The 21459-nt window shown below is 45.4% G+C and overlaps 1 protein-coding gene across 1 annotated transcript in view; it reads right to left on the bottom strand.

Annotated features, from left to right (window-relative positions):
• Positions 1 to 20925, bottom strand: part of ALDH1A1 (aldehyde dehydrogenase 1 family member A1) — a 104165-nt gene extending 83240 nt beyond the window's left edge. The window contains exon 1 of the mRNA XM_063913878.1: positions 20770 to 20925. Coding sequence (XP_063769948.1) covers positions 20770 to 20844 — 75 coding nt within the window. The 5' untranslated portion in view covers positions 20845 to 20925. The remainder of the gene's footprint in view (positions 1 to 20769) is intronic.
• Positions 20926 to 21459: the final 534 nt, after the last annotated feature.

Raw genomic sequence — 21459 nt, 5'->3', positions numbered from 1 at the left:
AGTCAGATATTATACATAGATGATGCAGCACACTGGGCTGAGCACAGATATGGTATGTGAGTGTGACAGTCACTGTGTATCGTTTTTTTCAGGCAGAGAACAAGAACAGAACGGATTATTAAATAATAATAAATTATAAAACTGCACTGGTGGTCAGGTCACTGGTCATCAGTCACTAGTATAACTCCTCCTAAGCTCCAGTAAGTAAATGAAGTGTCTCACTCTCACTCTCCTATCTATTTTAATTTCTAAACGGAGAGGACGCCAGCCACGTCCTCTCCCTATCAATCTCAATGCACGTGTGAAAATGGCCGCGACGCGCGGCTCCTTATATAGAATCCGAGTCTCGCGATAGAATCCGAGCCTCGCGAGAATCCGACAGCGTGATGATGACGTTCGGGCGCGCTCGGGTTAACCGAGCAAGGCGGGAAGATCCGAGTCGCTCGGACCCGTGTAAAAAAACATGAAGTTCGGGCGGGTTCGGATTCAGAGAAACCGAACCCGCTCATCTCTACTGCACATGCGGTGGGTCCCGGTGTCTGTGCACTGTCCATAGTACAGGTGCCGGGATCTAGGCAGTGGAGACCCAACAGCATTGCTAACAGCAGCCCTCCTCCTCCACCGAGGCAGGAGCCGCTGCTGTATATATATATATATATATATATATATATATATATATAAAACATTTCCTCCATAAAACCCTGAATCCCTAGTTTCCTGATATAGCAACAATCTTTCTCCATTTAGTATAATCCTCATTTTGAGGCTGATTCAGAGTTGGACGCAGCAGCATTTGTGTCTGCATATATTGGCGGTCACCCATCGGAGACTTGATGTAAATGCTGCTATACAGGCCTCCCTGGACAAGGACAGTAGACAAATGTGGGGGGATGCATTGTGTGACTTAGAGGCATGCACCGAAGAAATAAATTGTTCCACAGCATCCAACATCGGCTGTGCATGCCACTCCGAATCAGGCATCATAAAAAGGGAATCCCTCATTAAAATGGAATAGATGGTCACCCAATGCAACCCACTGCCTTCCAGTAGCTGTAGAATTACCAGTTGCAGCATGTCTGGTGTGCTGGGGCTTGCAGCTTCACTGCTGCATGCTGGGAATGAGTGTCTTGAGACTTCTGTTTGGGAATACAGTACAATTATCTTCAACAGAAAGCAAGAGAACATTACTATATGTTCTTTTGTGAGTAACACTGTGTCTGTGGATTGGCTGATGGTGATGATGGACAAAGACCTTTTAAATACTTGATTCATGGGATTTCAGTGTCAGCTGTCTGGTGGAGTGTGTGTGTGTGTGTGTGTGTGTGTGTGTGTGTGTGTGTGTGTGTGTGTGTGTGTGTGTGTGTGTGTGTGTGTGTGTGTGTGTGTTAATGTTGAATATTTAATATTAGAGATATGAATAATACTGTAAATTAAGTGGTATAGTTGGCCGGTGCCTGAGAATGTCATGGCATCTTAGCAAGAATGACCGGGGACAGTGCCCAAACCAGTATCTATTGATTTACTGGGGATTTCACTGTGGTTTGTCATATTCTTTTCAGTAAATAGGATGAAGGGAAGCAAGATCAGAGATTATATATAGCTTGGGGTGTTAGGTTAGGTTAGGTAAGGTTTGCAAACTGGCATTGACTAACATTCCCTTGGACATGATGTTCTTGCAGATAAATTTAGCCATCTTTATAGTGAGTAGGTAATGTGAGATAAATGTGTGTATGTGCTTATCTCTCTGCAGAGAAGTTTGTGTTTAGAATCCTCCTGTTGCATAAGTCATACAATGTTTCTTTCACATCGTTAAGAAAGTTTCTGATTGATTGTTATTCAGAAAACACTAAAAACATCACTTCTCTTTATATTTATCAAATACAGTGACAGAGCTGTAATCCAGAATGCAAATCCAATTACCAAATTCTACTTGTTGTGTACCGTAATACTGGTGCTATGTTATACCCCTTTTAGACCATCAATTAAGTATGTGCTCCTGGAGACAGAAAGGGGCAGGAGAAAGGAGGTTTAGAATAAAGATTGCCTAGAAATCTACACTCTAGAGGAGGATTCAGAAGGGAGGGGTTTGGGTGGAAAGGGAGGAACTAAAGAGGTTGTTTTGTTATTTTCTTGTTTAAATATAATTTATAATTATGTGGTATATGTAAAAATGTTGGTATGGTTTAATTCTTGTTCAGAACTACATAAGCAATATGCTGTTACCTTATTATTTATTTGAAATTGTAAAAATGTAAATATGTGGTTGCAATTTGAAATAAAAACATTCCCCTTTTAGACCGTCAGCTTTGAACACGGGTTATTGGCACATGAGCACACATAACCTGTGTTCCTGTGCAGTCTGAAAGGTGCCAGGGGACATATATCGGGACCCGGTATTTCAACCCTGGTAGCGAGCAGGGTTGAACTCGTGTTCAAACCGACTCGCTGTCCGGTGAGAACGTGAGCTGGGTCGATGCGACCCATTTCCCGTTCACACTGTGTGGGTGGGCTGCGCTTGGAGATCATTTCATTGCAGACATCGGCGGTGGGGGGCCTGAGGTGAGTCGCACCCTGGGAGCTCCCGTGTCAGGCTCCCGGGTGTGACCCCCTCAGGCCAGGGGTGTTAGAAAGCCTGCAGCTAATAATTCTGTAAATGTTGCTATAGCGGGCTAAACAGACAACAAATCTCATGTTTGACTTAATTATTATGATGCATTAATCAACTAGAATCAGCAAAATTCTTGCAACATATATTTATGAGAAAGTCGTTCCGTTTATAGAACTTCAAAGGAAACAACTGAAAATAAAATAAATTGAAGTTAACACTTAGGGGTAATGTACTAAGCAGTGAAAAGAGTTGACAAGTGAGACAGCGGAGAAGTTGCCCATGGCAACCAATCAGCTGCTCTGTATAATTTAATAGTATGCAAATGATTGGTTGCCTGGCAACTTCTCCACTGGCTCACTTCTCCAACCTTTTCACTTAGTACATCGCCCCTTAGAAGTGCTCAGTAACATTTCCCCCTGAAACACACCTCCGCCAGACAAGGGTGAGTTTTGGTTAGGGGAGCATATAGACAAGGCAACCTGCATAATGGGAAGACAATTATTCAAGTTCAGGTAATGTTTTTTGAGACTGTTAATTGGCCCTGCTCTCACTATTCCTATCAGCCCCTACTAAAAGAGATATCTGTTGTTGTATATCATGTCCCAGGGCAGAAAATTGTGTGTAAAAACAATGGGGGTCAATCCGCATTGATCGTTCGTTAGCAGTTTTCAGCAGCCGTGAAAACGCATAGTCGCCGCCCACGGGGGAGTGTATTTTCGCTTTGCAGGAGTGCGAACGCCTGTGCAGCAGAGCGCCTGCAAACACATTTTGTGCAAAACAAAACCAGCCCTGTAGTTACTTATCCTGTGCGATGATGTGACGGAGTGACACGGTAATGACGTCAGATACCCGCCCAGCAAACGCCCGGCCACGCCTGCGTTTTTCCAACCACTCCCAGAAAACGGTTAGTTGACACTCAGAAACTCCCACTTCCTGTCAATCTCCTTGCGTTCGGCTGTGCGATTGGAATCGTCGCTAGAACCAGTGCAAAACCACAAAGGACTTCGTACCCGTACAACACACGTGCGCATTGCGGTGCATACGCATGCACAGATTAGCCATTTTTTTCACTGATCGCTACACAGCGAACAACAGCAGCTAGCGATCCACTCGGAATGACCCCCAATATCTTGATATTATCATTGACAATTCTGTCAGAGTAGAGTACTATAGGTATCTGATGCAGCAAAACCATAAAGTACAATTTAAAAGGTGTTAAACACATACTTCAAGTGAAGGATGTACCTGAATGGAAAGTAAGATCAGGTAACATCTTAATTTACTCACGTTATGATGTTGTTGGTTCCAGAAATGATATTATGGTAAATGAAGGGATCCCAGAGGAGGAACCCCATCTTTCCTATTACAGTAAGGATGTTGGTGCTGAAGCCCTCTTACTGAGACTCTGACTATACAATTATATTAAGCTACATTATTATTCTGTGACTCTGCATTGCCAAAGTATTTTGTCAATTTGCTTTTCAATTGGGAGTTTTGAGTACTTCCATTCACATTGTATACTGTTCTAGGCTAAAGACATTCTGAAACATGATCATTCAAGATTTTATAGCTAATTTATAATGAAAAATGATTAAAGTAGTGAGATAAAGGTTAATGATATGAGGAATTGCTGTTGAGAAATTGTTTTATTAGAAATATTGCAAGGGTGCATTCATGGGGGCTGGGCACAAAGTACCGCCACTAGATGGTGCCCGACAGCAACAATTCCATACCTCCCAACTGTCCTGATTTTCGCGGGACAGTCCAATTTTTTTGGCTCTGTCCCGCTGTCCCACCGATGGGCAGCAGTGTCGAGCAGTGGTGGGGGCAGTTGGGAGGCTCCTGTCACTCACTCAATGCTCTGCTTAGTGCAGAGCAGAGCAGTGGTGAATAGACTCTGTGCGCATGTGCACAGTGTATATTCACAGGAGACTTAGGGACTGGGGCATGCCAGCTGCTCACAGAGCACTGGCCATGTCCCCACAGTTACAAAAATGGGAGGTGTGGCTCGCGATCACGGCATGCTCACAAAGCCATGCCCCTTTCTGTAGCCCATTGTACCTTTCGTGCGGGCACGGCTTTGCCACGCAAGGGGAGTCCCTCTTCACAAGGTCCCGATGTTGGGAGGTATGCAATTTAGTTGTTCTGCCGTTTGGGTGCCCAGCAGCTACAGGGGACACATTTTTTTCTCGCAGCCTCCTGAGGTGCGAGAAAAAATGCATACAAACTCAGCATTTTGGGTGTCCAAACTACTGTTTAGCCATTTTATACTGATAAACCCTCTCTGCTTGTGCATGACATGCGCAATATACATGTGCACATAAAACAGCAATTGAATATCAGGTCCATTTCCAATATCCCATTTAACTCTGGGCACACTCACTGACAAATTGCAGCATTAAGCTTGCTCTATAGTAGGTTGACATAGCTGCAAGGTAGTTGGTGAATTTTTATGCATCCAGGAGATGCTTTATCAAGATGACAGTAGGCAGTACTGCATCCATAGGGGTCCCAGACAAGAAGTAAGTAGGGACCTAGTGATAATATTTATTTATATAGTGCTACCCTAATATGTAGTGTTGTACAGACAATATTTTAGTCATTCACATCAGTCTCTTAAACTTACAGTGTATCTTCCATACCGCGCTAACACAATGAGGCCCACTTTTGTCAGAAGCCACTTATTCTACTAGTAAGTTTTTGCAGTGTGAGAAAACCAGGGGGGAAATTTACTAAGCTCCCGATTTTGACCGAGATGCCGTTTTTTCATCAAAGTGTCATCTCGGTAATTTACTAAACACTAATCACGGCAGAGATGAGGGCATTCGTAATTTTTTGCAAGTCCAAGTAAAAAATTACGAATGAATACACCATCGGTCAAAACGCGGCTGTTTAAGTATGAATCTCGGTCATTTACTAAGAAGTGCAAAGCAAAAAACAAACAAACAAACACTGCCGTGAAAAATTACAACTCGTAAAAAAGTGCTAAAAAAAACCAGACCTTTTTTTTTTTATTCGTGATTGGATAGGCATGCACGGATCCATGAGATCCGTGCATGTATATCAGTGGGAAGGGGTGGGAAAGTGCTTATTTTTACAAAAAAAATTGCGTGGGGTCCCCCCTCCTAAGCATAACCAGCCTCGGGCTCTTTGAGCCGATCCTGGTTGCAGAAATATGGGGAAAAAAAATGACAGGGGTTCCCCCATATTTAAGCAACCAGCATCGGGCTCTGCGCCTGGTCCTGGTCCCAAAAATACGGGGGACAAAAAGAGTAGGGGTCCCCCGTATTTTTAAAACCAGCACCGGGCTCCACTAGCTGGACAGATAATGCCACAGCCGGGGGTCACTTTTATATAGTGCCCTGCGGCCGTGGCATCAAAAATCCAACTAGTCACTCCTGGCCGGGGTACCCTGGGGGAGTGGGGACCCCTTCAATCAAGGGGTCCCCCCCCCAGCCACCCAAGGGCCAGGGGTGAAGCCCGAGGCTGTCCCCCCCCATCCAATGGGCTGCGGATGGGGAGGCTGATAGCCTTTGTTGTAAAAGAAAAGATATTGTTTTTAGTAGCAGTACTACAAGGCCCAGCAAGCCTCCCCCGCATGCTGGTACTTGGAGAACCACAAGTACCAGCATGCGACGGAAAAACGGGCCCGCTGGTACCTGTAGTACTACTACTAAAAAAATACCCAAAAAAAGACAAGACACACACACCGTGAAAGTATAATTTTATTACATACATACACACATACATACATACTTACCTTAAGTTCCCACGCAGGTTGGTCCTCTTCTCCAGTAGAATCCAAGGGGTACCTGTTGAAGAAATTATACTCACGAGATCCAGGGGTCCAGGATCCTCGGGAAATCCAGGGGTAATCCACGTACTTGAAAAAAATAACAAAACGGTGTCCCGACCACGAACTGAAAGGGGACCCATGTTTGCACATGGGTCACCTTTCCACGAATGCCAGAAACCCACTTTGACTTCTGTCTAAGTGGGTTTCTTCAGCCAATCAGGGAGCGCCACGTTGTAGCACTCTCCTGATCAGCTGTGTGCTCCTGTCCTCACTGACAGGCAGCACACGGCAGTGTTACAATGTAGCGCCTATGCGCTACATTGTAACCAATGCTGGGAACTTTCTGCTCAGCTGTGACGTCACTTTAGGTCAACCGCAGGGCAGAAAGTTCCCAGCATTGGTTACAATGTAGCACATAGGCGCTACATTGTAACACTGCCGTGTGCTGCCTGTCAGTGAGGACAGAAGCACACAGCTGATCAGGAGAGTGCTACAACGTGGCGCTCCCTGATTGGCTGAAGAAACCCACTTAGACAGAAGTCAAAGTGGGTTTCTGGCATTCGTGGAAAGGTGACCCATGTGCAAACATGGGTCCCCTTTCAGTTCGTGGTCGGGACACCGTTTTGTTATTTTTTTCAAGTACGTGGATTACCCCTGGATTTCCCGAGGAGCCTGGACCCCTGGATCTCGTGAGTATAATTTCTTCAACAGGTACCCCTTGGATTCTACTGGAGAAGAGGACCGACCTGCGTGGGAACTTAAGGTAAGTATGTATGTATGTGTGTATGTATGTAATAAAATTATACTTTCACGGTGTGTGTGTCTTGTCTTTTTTTGGGTATTTTTTTAGTAGTAGTACTACAGGTACCAGCGGGCCCGTTTTTCCGTCGCATGCTGGTACTTGTGGTTCTCCAAGTACCAGCATGCGGGGGAGGCTTGCTGGGCCTTGTAGTACTGCTACTAAAAACAATATCTTTTCTTTTACAACAAAGGCTATCAGCCTACCCATCCGCAGCCCATTGGATGGGGGGGGACAGCCTCGGGCTTCACCCCTGGCCCTTGGGTGGCTGGGGGGGGGACCCCTTGATTGAAGGGGTCCCCACTCCCCCAGGGTACCCCGGCCAGGAGTGACTAGTTGGATTTTTGATGCCACGGCCGCAGGGCACTATATAAAAGTGACCCCCGGCTGTGGCATTATCTGTCCAGCTAGTGGAGCCCGGTGCTGGTTTTAAAAATACGGGGGACCCCTACTCTTTTTGTCCCCCGTATTTTTGGGACCAGGACCAGGCGCAGAGCCCGATGCTGGTTGCTTAAATATGGGGGAACCCCTGTCATTTTTTTCCCCATATTTCGGCAACCAGGATCGGCTCAAAGAGCCCGAGGCTGGTTATGCTTAGGAGGGGGGACCCCACGCAATTTTTTTTTAAATTTTACAGTGTTTAATTAAAAAAAAAAAAAAATAGAACCCCAGCACGGATCACACAGATCCGGCCGAGATTAATTGTAAAAAAGTCGGCAGTGTTTTGCTAATCACTGCTGTAAAAAACACAAAAAAAACACGAATGACATCGACATCGGAAGAAAAGAAAAACCCGAATACGACAGCTTAGTAAATCCAACGTAACAAATTCAAAAAGTTGCAGTTTTACACTTTCGATGTCATTCGTGATTGAACTTTGACCTGAAACGGGAAAATACGAATCTTAGTAAATTTACCCCCAGATCTGATTTGAGTTCCAGCACATATTTTTCCCAGCACATATTTTCACTTTGCACTATGCTATTAAATAAATCCATCTGTGTTTATTTCATTATGCAACTACCAAACTGTGACTAACAACTTACAGAATGTTGTGATTTCTTAAAGCAGCCTGTAGGCTCTCTAGCTGTTGTGAAACTATAAGTTCCATCATGGATCAATGGAAAATCTTCCGTTGATTTAAATAACTACTGTATATTACCTATTAATGTCCAAAACTCTAAGTTTAATCATAATCTTCATTAGTTTCAGTTAATATAAAACAATTTTTTTTAAAGATAAAACCCAAATTTAATAAACGAATGCAGGGATTAAAGTAGGCTGGAATGGGGTGGAACTGCGTTGCATCAGTTGTATTTGGAGGCTGACCACTAGCCCACCTTGCACGGCAGGGGAATTCTATACAGGCAGTGCTTCCTCCTCTCTGTGAGCCGCGGCTCCCACATTAATAGATGTGGTGGGTGAGCGGTGCTAAGACTATGACTGACTCCCTTTGCCTGCCTTTCCCAGTACCAGCCCCCCTACCCCGATGGTGCTGGGCTGCAGCAGGAATGAGACCACAAAAAGAGAAGCCAGTTGTGCATTGAGAGGAGACAAGACCCATGCGGATTCCGAAACACCAGCGACACATGAGGCAAGTAGGGTGGGGGTTGCATTTCTTATGTGTATAAGTGGCGCTGCTACCAAGGGCATGTGTATACAGTAAGCTGCACTGATACTGGGGCCATGTTTATAAGCGGCACTGCTACCGTAGGCATGTTTATAAGCGGCACTGCTACCGTAGGCATGTGTATAAGTGACACTGCTAGCGTGGGCATGTGTATAAGCGACAATGCTACCATGGGCATGTGTATAAGCTACAATGCTACCGTGGGCATGTGTATAAGCGACACTGCTACCATGGGCATGTGTATAAGCGACAATGCTACCATGGGCATGTGTATAAGCTACACTGCTACCGTGGGCATGTGTATAAGCAACACTGCTACCGTGGGCATGTGTATAAGTGGCACTGATACCTTGGGCATGTGTTTAAGCGGAACTGATATCGTGGGCATGTGTATAATCGGAACTGATACCGTGGGCATGTGTATAAGCTACACTGCTACCGTGGGCATGTGTATAAGCAACACTGCTACCATGGGCATGTGTATAAGCAGCACTGCTACCATGGGCATGTGTATAAGCAACACTGCTACCATGGGCATGTGAATAAGCAGCACTGCTATCGTGGGCATGTGTATAAGCTACACTGCTACCGTGGGCATGTGTACAAGCGACAATGCTACCGTGGGCAAGTGTATAAGCGACAATGCTACCGTGGGCATGTGTATAAGCTACACTGCTACCGTGGGCATGTGTATAAGCAACACTGCTACCATGGGCATGTGTATAAGCAGCACTGATACCATGGGCATGTGTATAAGCAACACTGCTACCATGGGCATGTGTATAAGCGACAATGTTACCGTGGGCATGTGTATAAGCTACACTGCTACCATGGGCATGTGTATAAGTGGCACTGATATCTTGGGAATGTGTTTAAGCGGAACTGATATCGTGGGCATGTGTATAATCGGAACTGATACCGTGGGCTTGTGTATAAGTGGCACTGATACCGTGGGCATGTTATTGGCACTGATACCATGGCCATTATTATGTGTATCAGCGACACTGCTACTGCGGGCATTATTATGTGTATAAGCGGCACTGCTACCATGGGCATTATTATGTGCATAAGCGGCACTGCTACCATGGGCATTGTGTATAAGGGGCACTTCTGTGTAGCATAACATGAATATGTGGCAGTACTGTGTGTCATAACGTGAATAAGGGGCACTACTCTGTGGTGTTATATGAAATAGGGGCCGTATGTGCGATGTAATGATAATGCGATTGTGCTACTGTGTGACTTAATTTGAATTGGAGGTACTACTGTGTGGCCACTCCTCTTCCTTGTGATACCACAACCCTTTTTTGCACTACGCACCTTCAGCATGCACTGTTCCTTTAGACAGTTTTGGGGTTAGGGCAGGGGTGTATCTAGGGGACCGGGGCGCCCTTGGCATAGTCCCCACAGTCATATAGTCTAGTCCCCATCCCCCTCCCAGCACATAGCCATAGTCCCCTCCCAGTAAATAGCCATAGCCACCACCTCCCCAAGCAATAGCCGTAGTCCCCCCAGCACATAGCCCTAGTCTCCACCTCTCCCAACACAGCCATATAGTAGTACCCACCCCCCTCCCATCACATAACAATAGTTCCCTGCCAGCATAGATAGCCATAGTCCCCCTCCCTGCACATAGCTCCTCACCTCCCCAAGCACATAGCCATTGTCCCTATCCCCCTCCCAGCACATAACTGTAGTCCGCCCTTAGCACATAGTAGTAGTCTCTTCCACTCGCAGCACATACATAGCCTCCCCACACAGAACATAGCCCTAGTCCCCACCCCACAACATCCCAGCAGATAGCTGTAGTGTCTGGCAATACCTGCTGTGCCAAGTTGCCTGGGATGGAGGGCGGAGGAACACTCAGCAGGCAGGAGCTGGCACTGGTGTCCGCCACCGCATCAAACTACATGAGAGCTCTCGACAGCAAGGGTTGCTGGGAGTTGTAGTTTATTTTCAGTTTCTTCTCTGTAGTGCATTGCGGTGCCGGCCACCGGTGCCAGCTCCTGCCTGCTGAGCGATCCTCCGCCCTCCATCCCAGGCAATGCTCAGGCAGCTTGGCACAACAGATATTGGCAGACACTACAGCTTAAGGGATTCCACCCATTGGCCGAGGGTGGCACTGTCGGGCTGCGCCGCCTGCTCAGCTGGCACCCCTGGCGGGTGCCATCATGTCCAATGGGAAGATACACCCCTGCATTAGGGTACAAATTTGTAGATGGCAGGCAGGCACTGAACATCCTACCATCGGCGCTGGCTCCACCTAATGGGAGGGGAGTAGGTGACAGGGAAAATTATTTTCACCACTTCTCCAGGACCACTTTAAGCCCTGAACTAATGTCTATTTCATACATACATATTTATATATGCTATTTACATTAAGAAGAAAAGGTATGGTTATTGAAAGTGTTAACTCTGAGCTACGTTAGTTCTATCTCTTGGTATTGTTTACATACTACCACACCTAGCCATTGTAAATGAACACCTTACTCATGAACTATTCACTAATGCTATAAATTGAATCCTTGAAAATAATTCCTCCATTCAGCTCTTGCAGCATTCAATCAAAAAATAAGATTTTACTCACCAGTAAATGTATTTCTTGTAGTCCGTAGTGGATGCTGGGGACTCCGTAAGGACCATGGGGAATAGACGGGCTCCGCAGGAGACTGGGCACTCTAAAGAAAGATTTAGTACTACTGGTGTGCACTGGCTCCTCCCTCTATGCCCCTCCTCCAGACCTCAGTTAAGGAAACTGTGCCCGGAAGAGCTGACATTACAAGGAAAGGATTTTGGAATCCGGGGTAAGACTCATACCAGCCACACCAATCACACCGTATAACTTGTGATAACTTACCCAGTCAACAGTGTGAACAACAACAGAGCATCAACAATGGATGCCAACATAACGAAACCCTTTATTAAGCAATAACTATATACACGTATTGCAGAAAGACCGCACTTGGGACGGGCGCCCAGCATCCACTACGGACTACGAGAAATAGATTTACCGGTGAGTAAAATCTTATTTTCTCTAACGTCCTAGTGGATGCTGGGGACTCCGTAAGGACCATGGGGATTATACCAAAGCTCCCATATGGGCGGGAGAGTGCGGATGACTCTGCAGCACCGAATGGGCAAACACAGGGTCCTCCTCAGCCAGGGTATCAAACTTGTAGAACTTAGCAAATGTGTTTGAACCCGACCAAGTAGCTGCTCGGCAAAGCTGTAATGCCGAGACCCCTCGGGCAGCCGCCCAAGAAGAGCCCACTTTCCTTGTGGAATGGGCTTTCACTGATTTTGGATGCGGCAATCCAGCCGCAGAATGAGCCTGCTGAATCGTGCTACAGATCCAGCGAGCAATAGTTTGCTTTGAAGCAGGAGCACCCAGCTTGTTGGATGCATACAGGATAAACAGCGAGTCAGTCTTCCTGACTCCAGCCATCCTGGCTACATAGATCTTAAAAGCCCTGACTACATCAAGCAACTTGGAATCCTCCAAGTCACGAGTAGCCGCAGGCACCACAATAGGTTGGTTCAAATGAAAATATGACACCACCTTCGGCAGAAATTGCGGACGAGTCCGTAATTCTGCCCTGTCCATATGGAAAACCAGATAGGGGCTTTTACATGACAAAGCCGCCAATTCTGACACACGCCTAGCCGAAGCTAAGGCCAATAGCATGACCAATTCCACGTGAGATACTTTAGCTCCACGGTCTTAAGTGGCTCAAACCAGTGGGATTTCAGGAAACCCAACACCACGTTGAGATCCCAAGGTGCCACTGGTGGCACAAAAGGGGGCTGAATATGCAGCACTCCCTTAACAAACGTCTGAACTTCAGGAAGAGAAGCCAGTTCCTTTTGAAAGAAAATGGATAGGGCTGAAATCTGGACCTTTATGAGGCCCATAGTCACTCCAGACTGTAGGAAGTGCAGGAACCGGCCCAGCTGGAATTCCTCTGTAGGGGCCTTCCTGACCTCACACCAGGCAACATATTTTCGCCATATACGGTGATAGTGTTTTGCTGTCACGTCCTTCCTAGCCTTTATCAGCGTAGGAATAACTTCATCCGGAATGCCTTTTTCCGCTAGGATCCTGCGTTCAACCGCCATGCCGTCAAACGCAGCCGCGGTAAGTCTTGGAACAGACAGGGTCCCTGTTGCAACAGGTCCTGTCTGAGAGGCAGACGCCATGGGTCCTCTGTGAGCATTTCTTGCAGTTCCGGGTACCAAGTCCTTCTTGGCCAATCCGGAACAATGAGTATTGTTCTCACTCCTCTTTTTCTTACGATTCTCAGCACCTTGGGTATGAGAGGAAGAGGAGGAAATACATAGACCGACTGGAACACCCACGGTGTTAACAGGGCGTCCACAGCTATCGCCTGAGGGTCTCTTGACCTGGCGTAATACCTTTGTAGCTTTTTGTTGAGAAGGGACGCTATCATGTCCACCTGTGGCAGTTCCCATCAATTTGTAATCTGAGTGAAGACTTTGTGATGAAGTCCCCACTCTCCCGGGTGGAGGTCGTGCCTGCTGAGGAAGTCTGCTTCCCAGTTGTCCACTCCCGGAATGAACACTGCTGACAGTGCTTGCACGTGATTCTCCGCCCAACGAAGAATCCTTGTGGCTTCTGCCATCGCCACTCTGCTTCTTGTGCCGCCCTGGCGGTTTACATGAGCCACTGCGGTGATGTTGTCTGACTGTATCAGCACTGGTTGGTTGCGAAGCAGAGGCTCCGCTTGACTCAGGGCGTTGTATATGGCCCTTAGTTCCAGGATATTTATGTGCAGACAAGCCTCCTGACTTGTCCACAACCCTTGGAAGTTTCTTCCCTGAGTGACTGCCCCCCATCCTCGGAGGCTCGCATCCGTGGTCACCAGGACCCAGTCCTGTATGCCGAACCTGCGGCCCTCGAGAAGGTGAGCACTCTGCCGCCACCACAGAAGAGACACCCTGGCCCTCGGGGACAGGGTGATCAGCCGATGCATCTGAAGATGCGATCTGGACCACTTGTCCAATAGATCCCACTGAAAGATCCTCGCATGGAACCTGCCGAAGGGAATGGCTTCGTATGATGCCACCATCTTTCCCAGGACTCGCGTGCAGCGATGCACCGACACCTGTTTCGGTTTTAAGAGGTCTCTGACTAGAGTCACAAGCTCTTGAGCCTTCTCCGCCGGGAGAAACACCTTCTTCTGGTCCGTGTCCAGTATTATGCCCAGAAAAGGCAGACGCGTAGTAGGAAACAGCTGCAACTTTGGAATATTCAGAATCCAGCCGTGCTGTTGCAACACTTCCTGAGAGTGTGCTACGCTGATTAGCAACTGCTCTCTGGACCTCGCCTTTATGAGGAGATCGTCCAAGTATGGGATAATTGTGACTCCTTGCTTTCGAAGGAGCACCATCATTTCTGCCATTACCTTGGTAAATATTCTCGGTGCCGTGGAGAGCCCAAACGGCAACGTCTGGAATTGGTAATGACAGTCCTGTACCACAAATCTGAGATACTCCTGATGAGGTGGATAAATGGGGACATGCAAGTAAGCATCCTTGATGTCCAGAGACACCATAAAATCCCCCTCTTCCAGGCTTGCAATGACCGCTCTGAGCGATTCCATTTTGAACTTGAATCTTTTCAGATAAATGTTCAGGGATTTTAAATTCAATATGGGTCTGACCGAACCGTCCGGTTTCGGTACCACAAACATTGTGGAATAGTATCCTCTTCCTTGTTGAAGGAGGGGAACCTTTACCACCACCTGCTGGAGATATAACTTGTGAATTGCCGCTAACACTACTTCCCTTTCTATGGGGGAAGCTGGCAGGGCAGATTTGAGGTAACGGTGAGGGGGCATCACTTCGAATTCCAGCTTGTATCCCTGAGACACAATCTGTATAGCCCAGGGATCCACCTGTGAGCGAACCCACTGGTAGCTGAAATTTCGGAGACGCGCCCCCACCGCTCCTGGCTCCTGTGGAGCCCCAGTGTCATGCGGTGGATTTAGTGGAAGCCGGGGAGGACTTCTGTTCCTGGGAACTAGCTGTATGGTGCAGCTTCTTTCCTCTACCCCTGCCTCTGGCAAGAAAGGACGCACCTCTGACCTTCTTGCTTCTCTGTGATCGAAAGGACTGCATTTGGTAATACGGTGCTTTCTTAGGCTGTGAGGGAATATATGGCAAAAAGTTTGACTTCCCAGCCGTAGCTGTGGAAACTAGGTCCGAGAGACCGTCCCCAAACAATTCCTCACCCTTGTAAGGTAACACCTCCATGTGCTTTTTGGAGTCGGCATCACCTGTCCATTGCAGAGTCCACAGGACCCTCCTGGCAGAAATTGACATTGCATTTATTCTAGAGCCCAGTAGGCAAATGTCCCTCTGGGCATCCCTCATATATAGGACAGCGTCTTTTATATGCCCCAGGGTCAGTAAAATGGTATCCTTGTCTAAGGTATCCATTTCCTCAGACAGATTATCTGTCCATGCTGCTACAGCACTACACATCCAGGCCGACGCAATTGCCGGCCTCAGTAGAGTACCTGAGTGTGTATAAACAGACTTCAGGATACTTTCCTGCTTCCTATCTGCAGGATCCTTTAAGGCGGCCGTATCCTGTGACGGCAGGGCCACCTTTTTAGATAAGCGTGTCAGAGCTTTATCTACCCTAGGGGAGGATTCCCAGCGCATCCTGTCTGTTGGCGGGAAAGGGTACGCCATAAGTAACCTTTTGGAAATCAGCACTTTCTTATCGGGGGAATCCCACGCTTTTTCACATAATTCATTTAACTCATGTGAAGGGGGAAAAGTCACCTCTTGCTTTTTCTCCCCATGCATATACACCCTTTTGTCAGGGACAGGGTTTACCTCTGATATGTGCAATACATCCTTCATTGCTATAATCATGTAGCGGATGGCTTTAGCCATTTTAGGCTGAAATTTTGCATCATCGTCATCGATACTGGAGTCAGAATCCGTGTCGATATCTGTGTCAACCATTTTGGATAGTTGGCGCTTCTGAGACCCTGACGGCCTCTGCACTGTAGGATCAGGGATGGGCTGAGACCCCGACTGTCCCAAGGCATCAGCTTTATCCAACCTTTTATGTAATGAGTTTACATTATCATTTAACACCTTCCACATATCCATCCAATCAGGTGTCGGCGCCGTCGGCGGAGACACGTCATTCATCTGTACTTGCTCTACCTCCACATAGCCCTCTTCGTCAAACATGTCGACACACGCGTACCGACACACCACACACACAGGGGATGCTCTATATAAGGACAGGACCCCCACAAGGCCTTTTGGAGAGACAGAGAGAGAGTATGCCAGCACACACCCCAGCGCTATATGACCCAGGAATCACACAGTAACTTAGTGTTTACCCAGTAGCTGCTGTATATATATTAAATGTGCTAAATTTATGTGCCCCCCCCTCTCTTTTTACCCTTTCTACCGTGAGTCTGCAGGGGAGAGCCTGGGGAGCTTCCTCTCAGAGGAGCTGTGGAGAGAAAATGGCGCTGGTGAGTGCTGAGGAAGAAGGCCCCGCCCCCTCAGCGGCGGGCTTCTGCTCGCGATTTTGTGTAAAATTAATGGCGGGGGCTCATGCATATAACAGTGTCCAACTGTATATATGCTGCTTTTGCCAGGGGGTATCTAATTGCTGCCCAGGGCGCTCCCCCCTGCGCCCTGCACCCTACAGTGACCGGAGTGTGTGGGTTAGTGTGGGCACAATGGCGCACAGCTGCAGTGCTGTGCGCTACCTCATATGAAGACAGGAGTCTTCTGCCGCCGATTTTGACGTCTTCTTTCTTCAACCCGCCAGCTTCTGACTTCTGGCTCTGCGAGGGGGACGGCGGCGCGGCTCCGGGAACGGACTACAAAGTCAGGTCCTGTGTTCGATCCCTGAGGAGCTAATGGTGTCCAGTAGCCTAAGAAGCGCAACCTAGCCGCAGTTAGTAGGTTTGCTTCTCTCCCCTCAGTCCCACGTAGCAGAGAGTCTGTTGCCAGCAGAAGCTCTCTGAAAATAAAAAAACCTAACTAAAATACTTTCTTATTAGCAAGCTCAGGAGAGCTCACTAAAATGCACCCAGCTCTGTCCGGGCACAGATTCTAACTGAGGTCTGGAGGAGGGGCATAGAGGGAGGAGCCAGTGCACACCAGTAGTACTAAATCTTTCTTAGAGTGCCCAGTCTCCTGCGGAGCCCGTCTATTCCCCATGGTCCTTACGGAGTCCCCAGCATCCACTAGGACGTTAGAGAAATATTAGGAATTTTCTGAAACACAAAAAAATCTTCATCTGCCGCAAAAACAAAACTTCTACAAAGTTTGTACTAAGAAACCTATGACAGTAGTAAAATGTTCAATATTGAATGATTCAGGACTACTATGGCAACCACAGTCACATGCCATATGATGTTGTGAGCAGGGAGGCTTTGAAATGTACCTCAAAGCTCTGGGGCTAATTTTGAGTTACACAGATTTGTGTTCATGGATGCGAATGATGAGTTACTGCATACAGTGAATGTGCAGATACAAATTGACACATATTTGCATATTTCCATCGGGTGCAATTTGGCCGAATTTACTTTCTGTGAAACAGGGCGTTTTGGGGTGTGAACTGGGTGGAGAAAATATGATTATTCATAATGACCCTGATTCGTGGGAGTGTCATGGGCATGTACTGTATCAAAAGCTCCATGCAATTCTGAGATGTGTATACATGGGTGGGAAGCCTGCTTCTAACATATCTGTCTAGCATGGGGCTGGTGCAAGTGCAAATAGTAATGACGAAGTTGCGAGGGTCATTGTAAAATAAATGGGTGGCATGGATTTCCACTTGCATATGCACAAACCCGTGCATTAGTTGAAACGATTAGTCACTTTGGCATAAGGTAGTGAATCAGGCTTCAGCGGCCACCAGCAAATACAGCCATTTTACATGTGACTCAGAACCAGCCCCCCTGTATCCAATGTGACTTTCAACTGTTCCCTTTCTGGCATCACATACAGTAACATGTTCAAAGCGGTGAGTCTGTGTTTGCATTTCAGACTGAGGGTGTCTGAGTCTGCCAACCATTTTTGTTTGCGCACCAGAAAGATTTTGTAAAGTCAATAATCTATTATAGAAGGATGCCAGAGAAAAATATTAGATGCATGCAGAAACTTGTCATTTAAAGAGAAAAATATATATATATATTCTGGGTTTAAATTGTAGAATGACACAGCATTTTCCCTTTACTGTCAGCATGCAGCTTAGACGTATTCACATTATTCAGAAAATTCTATCCCCTGCTTCTTTGTTTAAGCATAATAACAGTGTAATTTCTCAGGCTGCATTTTGTGTTGCCCTTATTAATATACAAGTCAGTTACACAAGCGTCTTGTAAGAAATACAGTACTTTGTAATCTCTACTTTTAGGAATGTTTACCATACTGTATCATTCTTAACAGCCTTTGTTTATTTAAAACTTTAAATGTTTAACATACAGTAGAAATATATGGAACAATTTCTGATGCATACATGTTTCTTTCTTAAAATTGGCTACAATTAACTAGCAAATCATGCCAGATCTGGCTGGTTGGAATGAAAATCTGGTAATGGATGAGAGCAAATGACAATCGACCATTTGCTCCCAAACACTGGAAAACTGACAAAAACTTTCATTCCCACAAATTGGTTAAATCTGAATGACAGGTTTTGTCAATTTTCCAGTGTTTGGGAGCAAATGGCTGATTGCCATTTGCTTTCATCCAGATTTTCATTTCAACCAGCCAGATCTGGCAGCTGATCTGTGAGTAATTGTATAGTGTATGCCTAGCTTTAGGGGTCTATTTACTAAGCACTGGAAGGAGATAAAGTGGACGGAGATAAAGAACAAGCCAGTCAGCTCCTGTTATTTTTCAAACACAGCCTGTGACATGACAGTTAGAAGCTGATTGGCTGATACTTTTTCTCCATCCACTTTATCTCCATCCAGCACTAAAGGGGGGTACACACGGAGAGATCTGTGCTTAAAATCTAAGCAATCTTGCTAGATTGCTTAGATTTTAAGCACGGATCTGCCGTGTGTATGCCCTCCAGCGATAGCGATGCGCGGCCCCGCGCATCGCTATCGCCGGTGCTAGATTGAGCTGCATGCAGGCTCAATCTAGCGAGTCGCTCACTTCACCGTTGTGTGAAGTGAGCGGCTCCCCGTCTGCTTTCCCCCTCGCTCAGCACATCGCGCTGTGCTGAGCGGGGTGAGAGATGTGTGCTGAGCGGTCTGTGTTAAGATCGCTCAGCACACATCTCTCCCGTGAGTACCCCCCTTTAGTAAATAGACCCCCATGTCTTTACAGCTCCATACTGTAGTAATACTTTTAAATAATAATAATAATAATAATAATAATAATAATAATACATGCGGTAACTAGTGGAGACTGTAAAGATAATGTTATTTAATCGCTGCAAGTACTTTAAATGAATTGCCAGTCTCCAAAAAAAAAAAAAGTGCACAGCCTGAGTAATATGTACTGTATACTGCAAATAAATAATGACAGACTTAGAACACCAGTTTATTGCTCACATACTGTATTTGTTTACTAAGGTAGTTAAAATCATGTTAATGTAATGTTACATTAGAAGCATAAAAACATGTTATCAATAACATAGGAAGTATAAAAACCTTTGTATCAAATCTAAATGTCGGTAAAGCTGCAATACACTTCTTACCAATCCTGCCTATTATTGAAAATAAGAATTCTAGTTGTGAGATAATTATGCTGCATATTTTTTAAATGAGTCCCTCTTGAGATTAAAAAAAAAATATTCAATGTTGTGAAAGACACATGAACTCATCTGCACTGTACAGAATATGAGGCAAAGCAAAACACACATGAACTACTTTAAACATGTTTGCAAAGTCACAGTTTGCATGATTATGCTTTAGGATACTTTACTGCATTCCAAAATGATATCTCACCCAACAGGTCAGACATTCCCTGGTCAAAATTCCATCAGTAACTCACAAAGTCTAAAGTACACAATTTTAACCAGTCATTGTGACTTTAAATGTTCTCCAAAGTACAATATATGTTTATTAACGAGTTTTGCTGCCTGTATCCAAATATGCGACTTGGTAACTAATTGTTCACTTGATCTGCATTTTATACACATAGCTCTCTGTTCCTTTTTTTATCTTGTTTGTTCTGTGCAGTCAGTTAGAAAAACCACAACTCTTCTCTATTTATTTAGTGTACTTGGCCTGTGTGCAAGTGAAAATGTTACAATATGCAGTTAGAGATTGCTTTGCAATCTTTAGAACGTTTTGAAATTGTTGTTATTTGCTACTGTATAAATTATAAAACAATCTACCAATACAACCACAATATAGTAGCAAACATATTGCAAAAGGTGTAAAAAGTTTTTGGCAAGGGAGTTAATTCTGAGTTGATTGCAGCAGCAAGAAAGTTAGCAATTGGTCAAAACCATGTGCACTGCAGGTGTGGCAGATATAACATTTGCAGAGAGAGTTAGATTTGGGTGGGTTATTTTATTTCTGTGCAGAGTCAATACTGGCTGCTTTATTTTTACACTGCAAATTAGATTGCAGATTGAACACACCACACCCAAATCTAACTCTCTCTGCAAATGTTATATCTGCCCCCCCTGCAGTGCACATGGTTTTGCCCAATTGCTAAAAAATTTCCTGCTGCGATCAACTTGGAATTACCCTCAAGATCTGTTAGGTGCAGGAATAAAAACAACACATTACAGTAGTGTACATGGACTTTAGAAAATAGTCTTCTTCAGATAACCAGTTAAATGCAAGTATTTAACTATACGTTTTTCTCAACAAGGACTACGTTTCAGTTTGTTAGGTCTTGTCATAATAACAGAAAGCAATATAAAATACACTACTTTTTAATTAACAGTAAACATATTAGAGTCTTACCTTGGTGTATTTAATTTCCAAATTGCTGAGTGGAGCAGGTGCTTTAACTGTAGTAATCTTACTGTCAGATGCCATTTTAAGCCTATTTACTGAAATACAGGTAAAGTAAAGTATTAGTCAGATTCAGTCAGTGATTTTATGCTGACTGAAGACTTGGCTTTCTTTTTGTCTTTTAGTACAGATTGGACAGAAGAATATTTGCATACAAAGACACTATTGGACATTAGCAGTCAGGCAAAAAAACACTAGGAGGAGCACCTCCCCTAATGTGCTTTCACTTCAGTGTGACATATGTTGGAGACATTTATATTTTTTTCAGTTCTGCTCTATCTATCTATCTATCTATCTATCTATCTATCTATCTATCTATCTATCTATCCAACATTTATTTAAAAAAAATGTCACTGTATGAATTGCTTCTCCCAAAAACAATTTACTATATTAAAGTGCTGTATTTATAAGTGCACTCCATATTAAACACTGGGCCTGATTCATACTGTATTAGTATGCAAACCGGATGGTGTGCATACAAATACGATGTTCGGGGGGGTCTGCTCAGGCACAAGACCAATTCTGCGCATGTGCACAACATGTCTAGCAATGTAGCTCGCAGCCCCTGGTCAGATGCAGTGTGATTGACATGCTGCGGCATGTGGGTGCGGTACCAAGCAATGTTCTTCAAAACGGGGG

Source organism: Pseudophryne corroboree, chromosome 1 (genome assembly GCF_028390025.1).
Source record: "Pseudophryne corroboree isolate aPseCor3 chromosome 1, aPseCor3.hap2, whole genome shotgun sequence".
NCBI classification, from domain to species: Eukaryota; Metazoa; Chordata; class Amphibia; order Anura; family Myobatrachidae; genus Pseudophryne; species Pseudophryne corroboree.
This window is presented reverse-complemented; position numbering and strand designations above follow the sequence as displayed.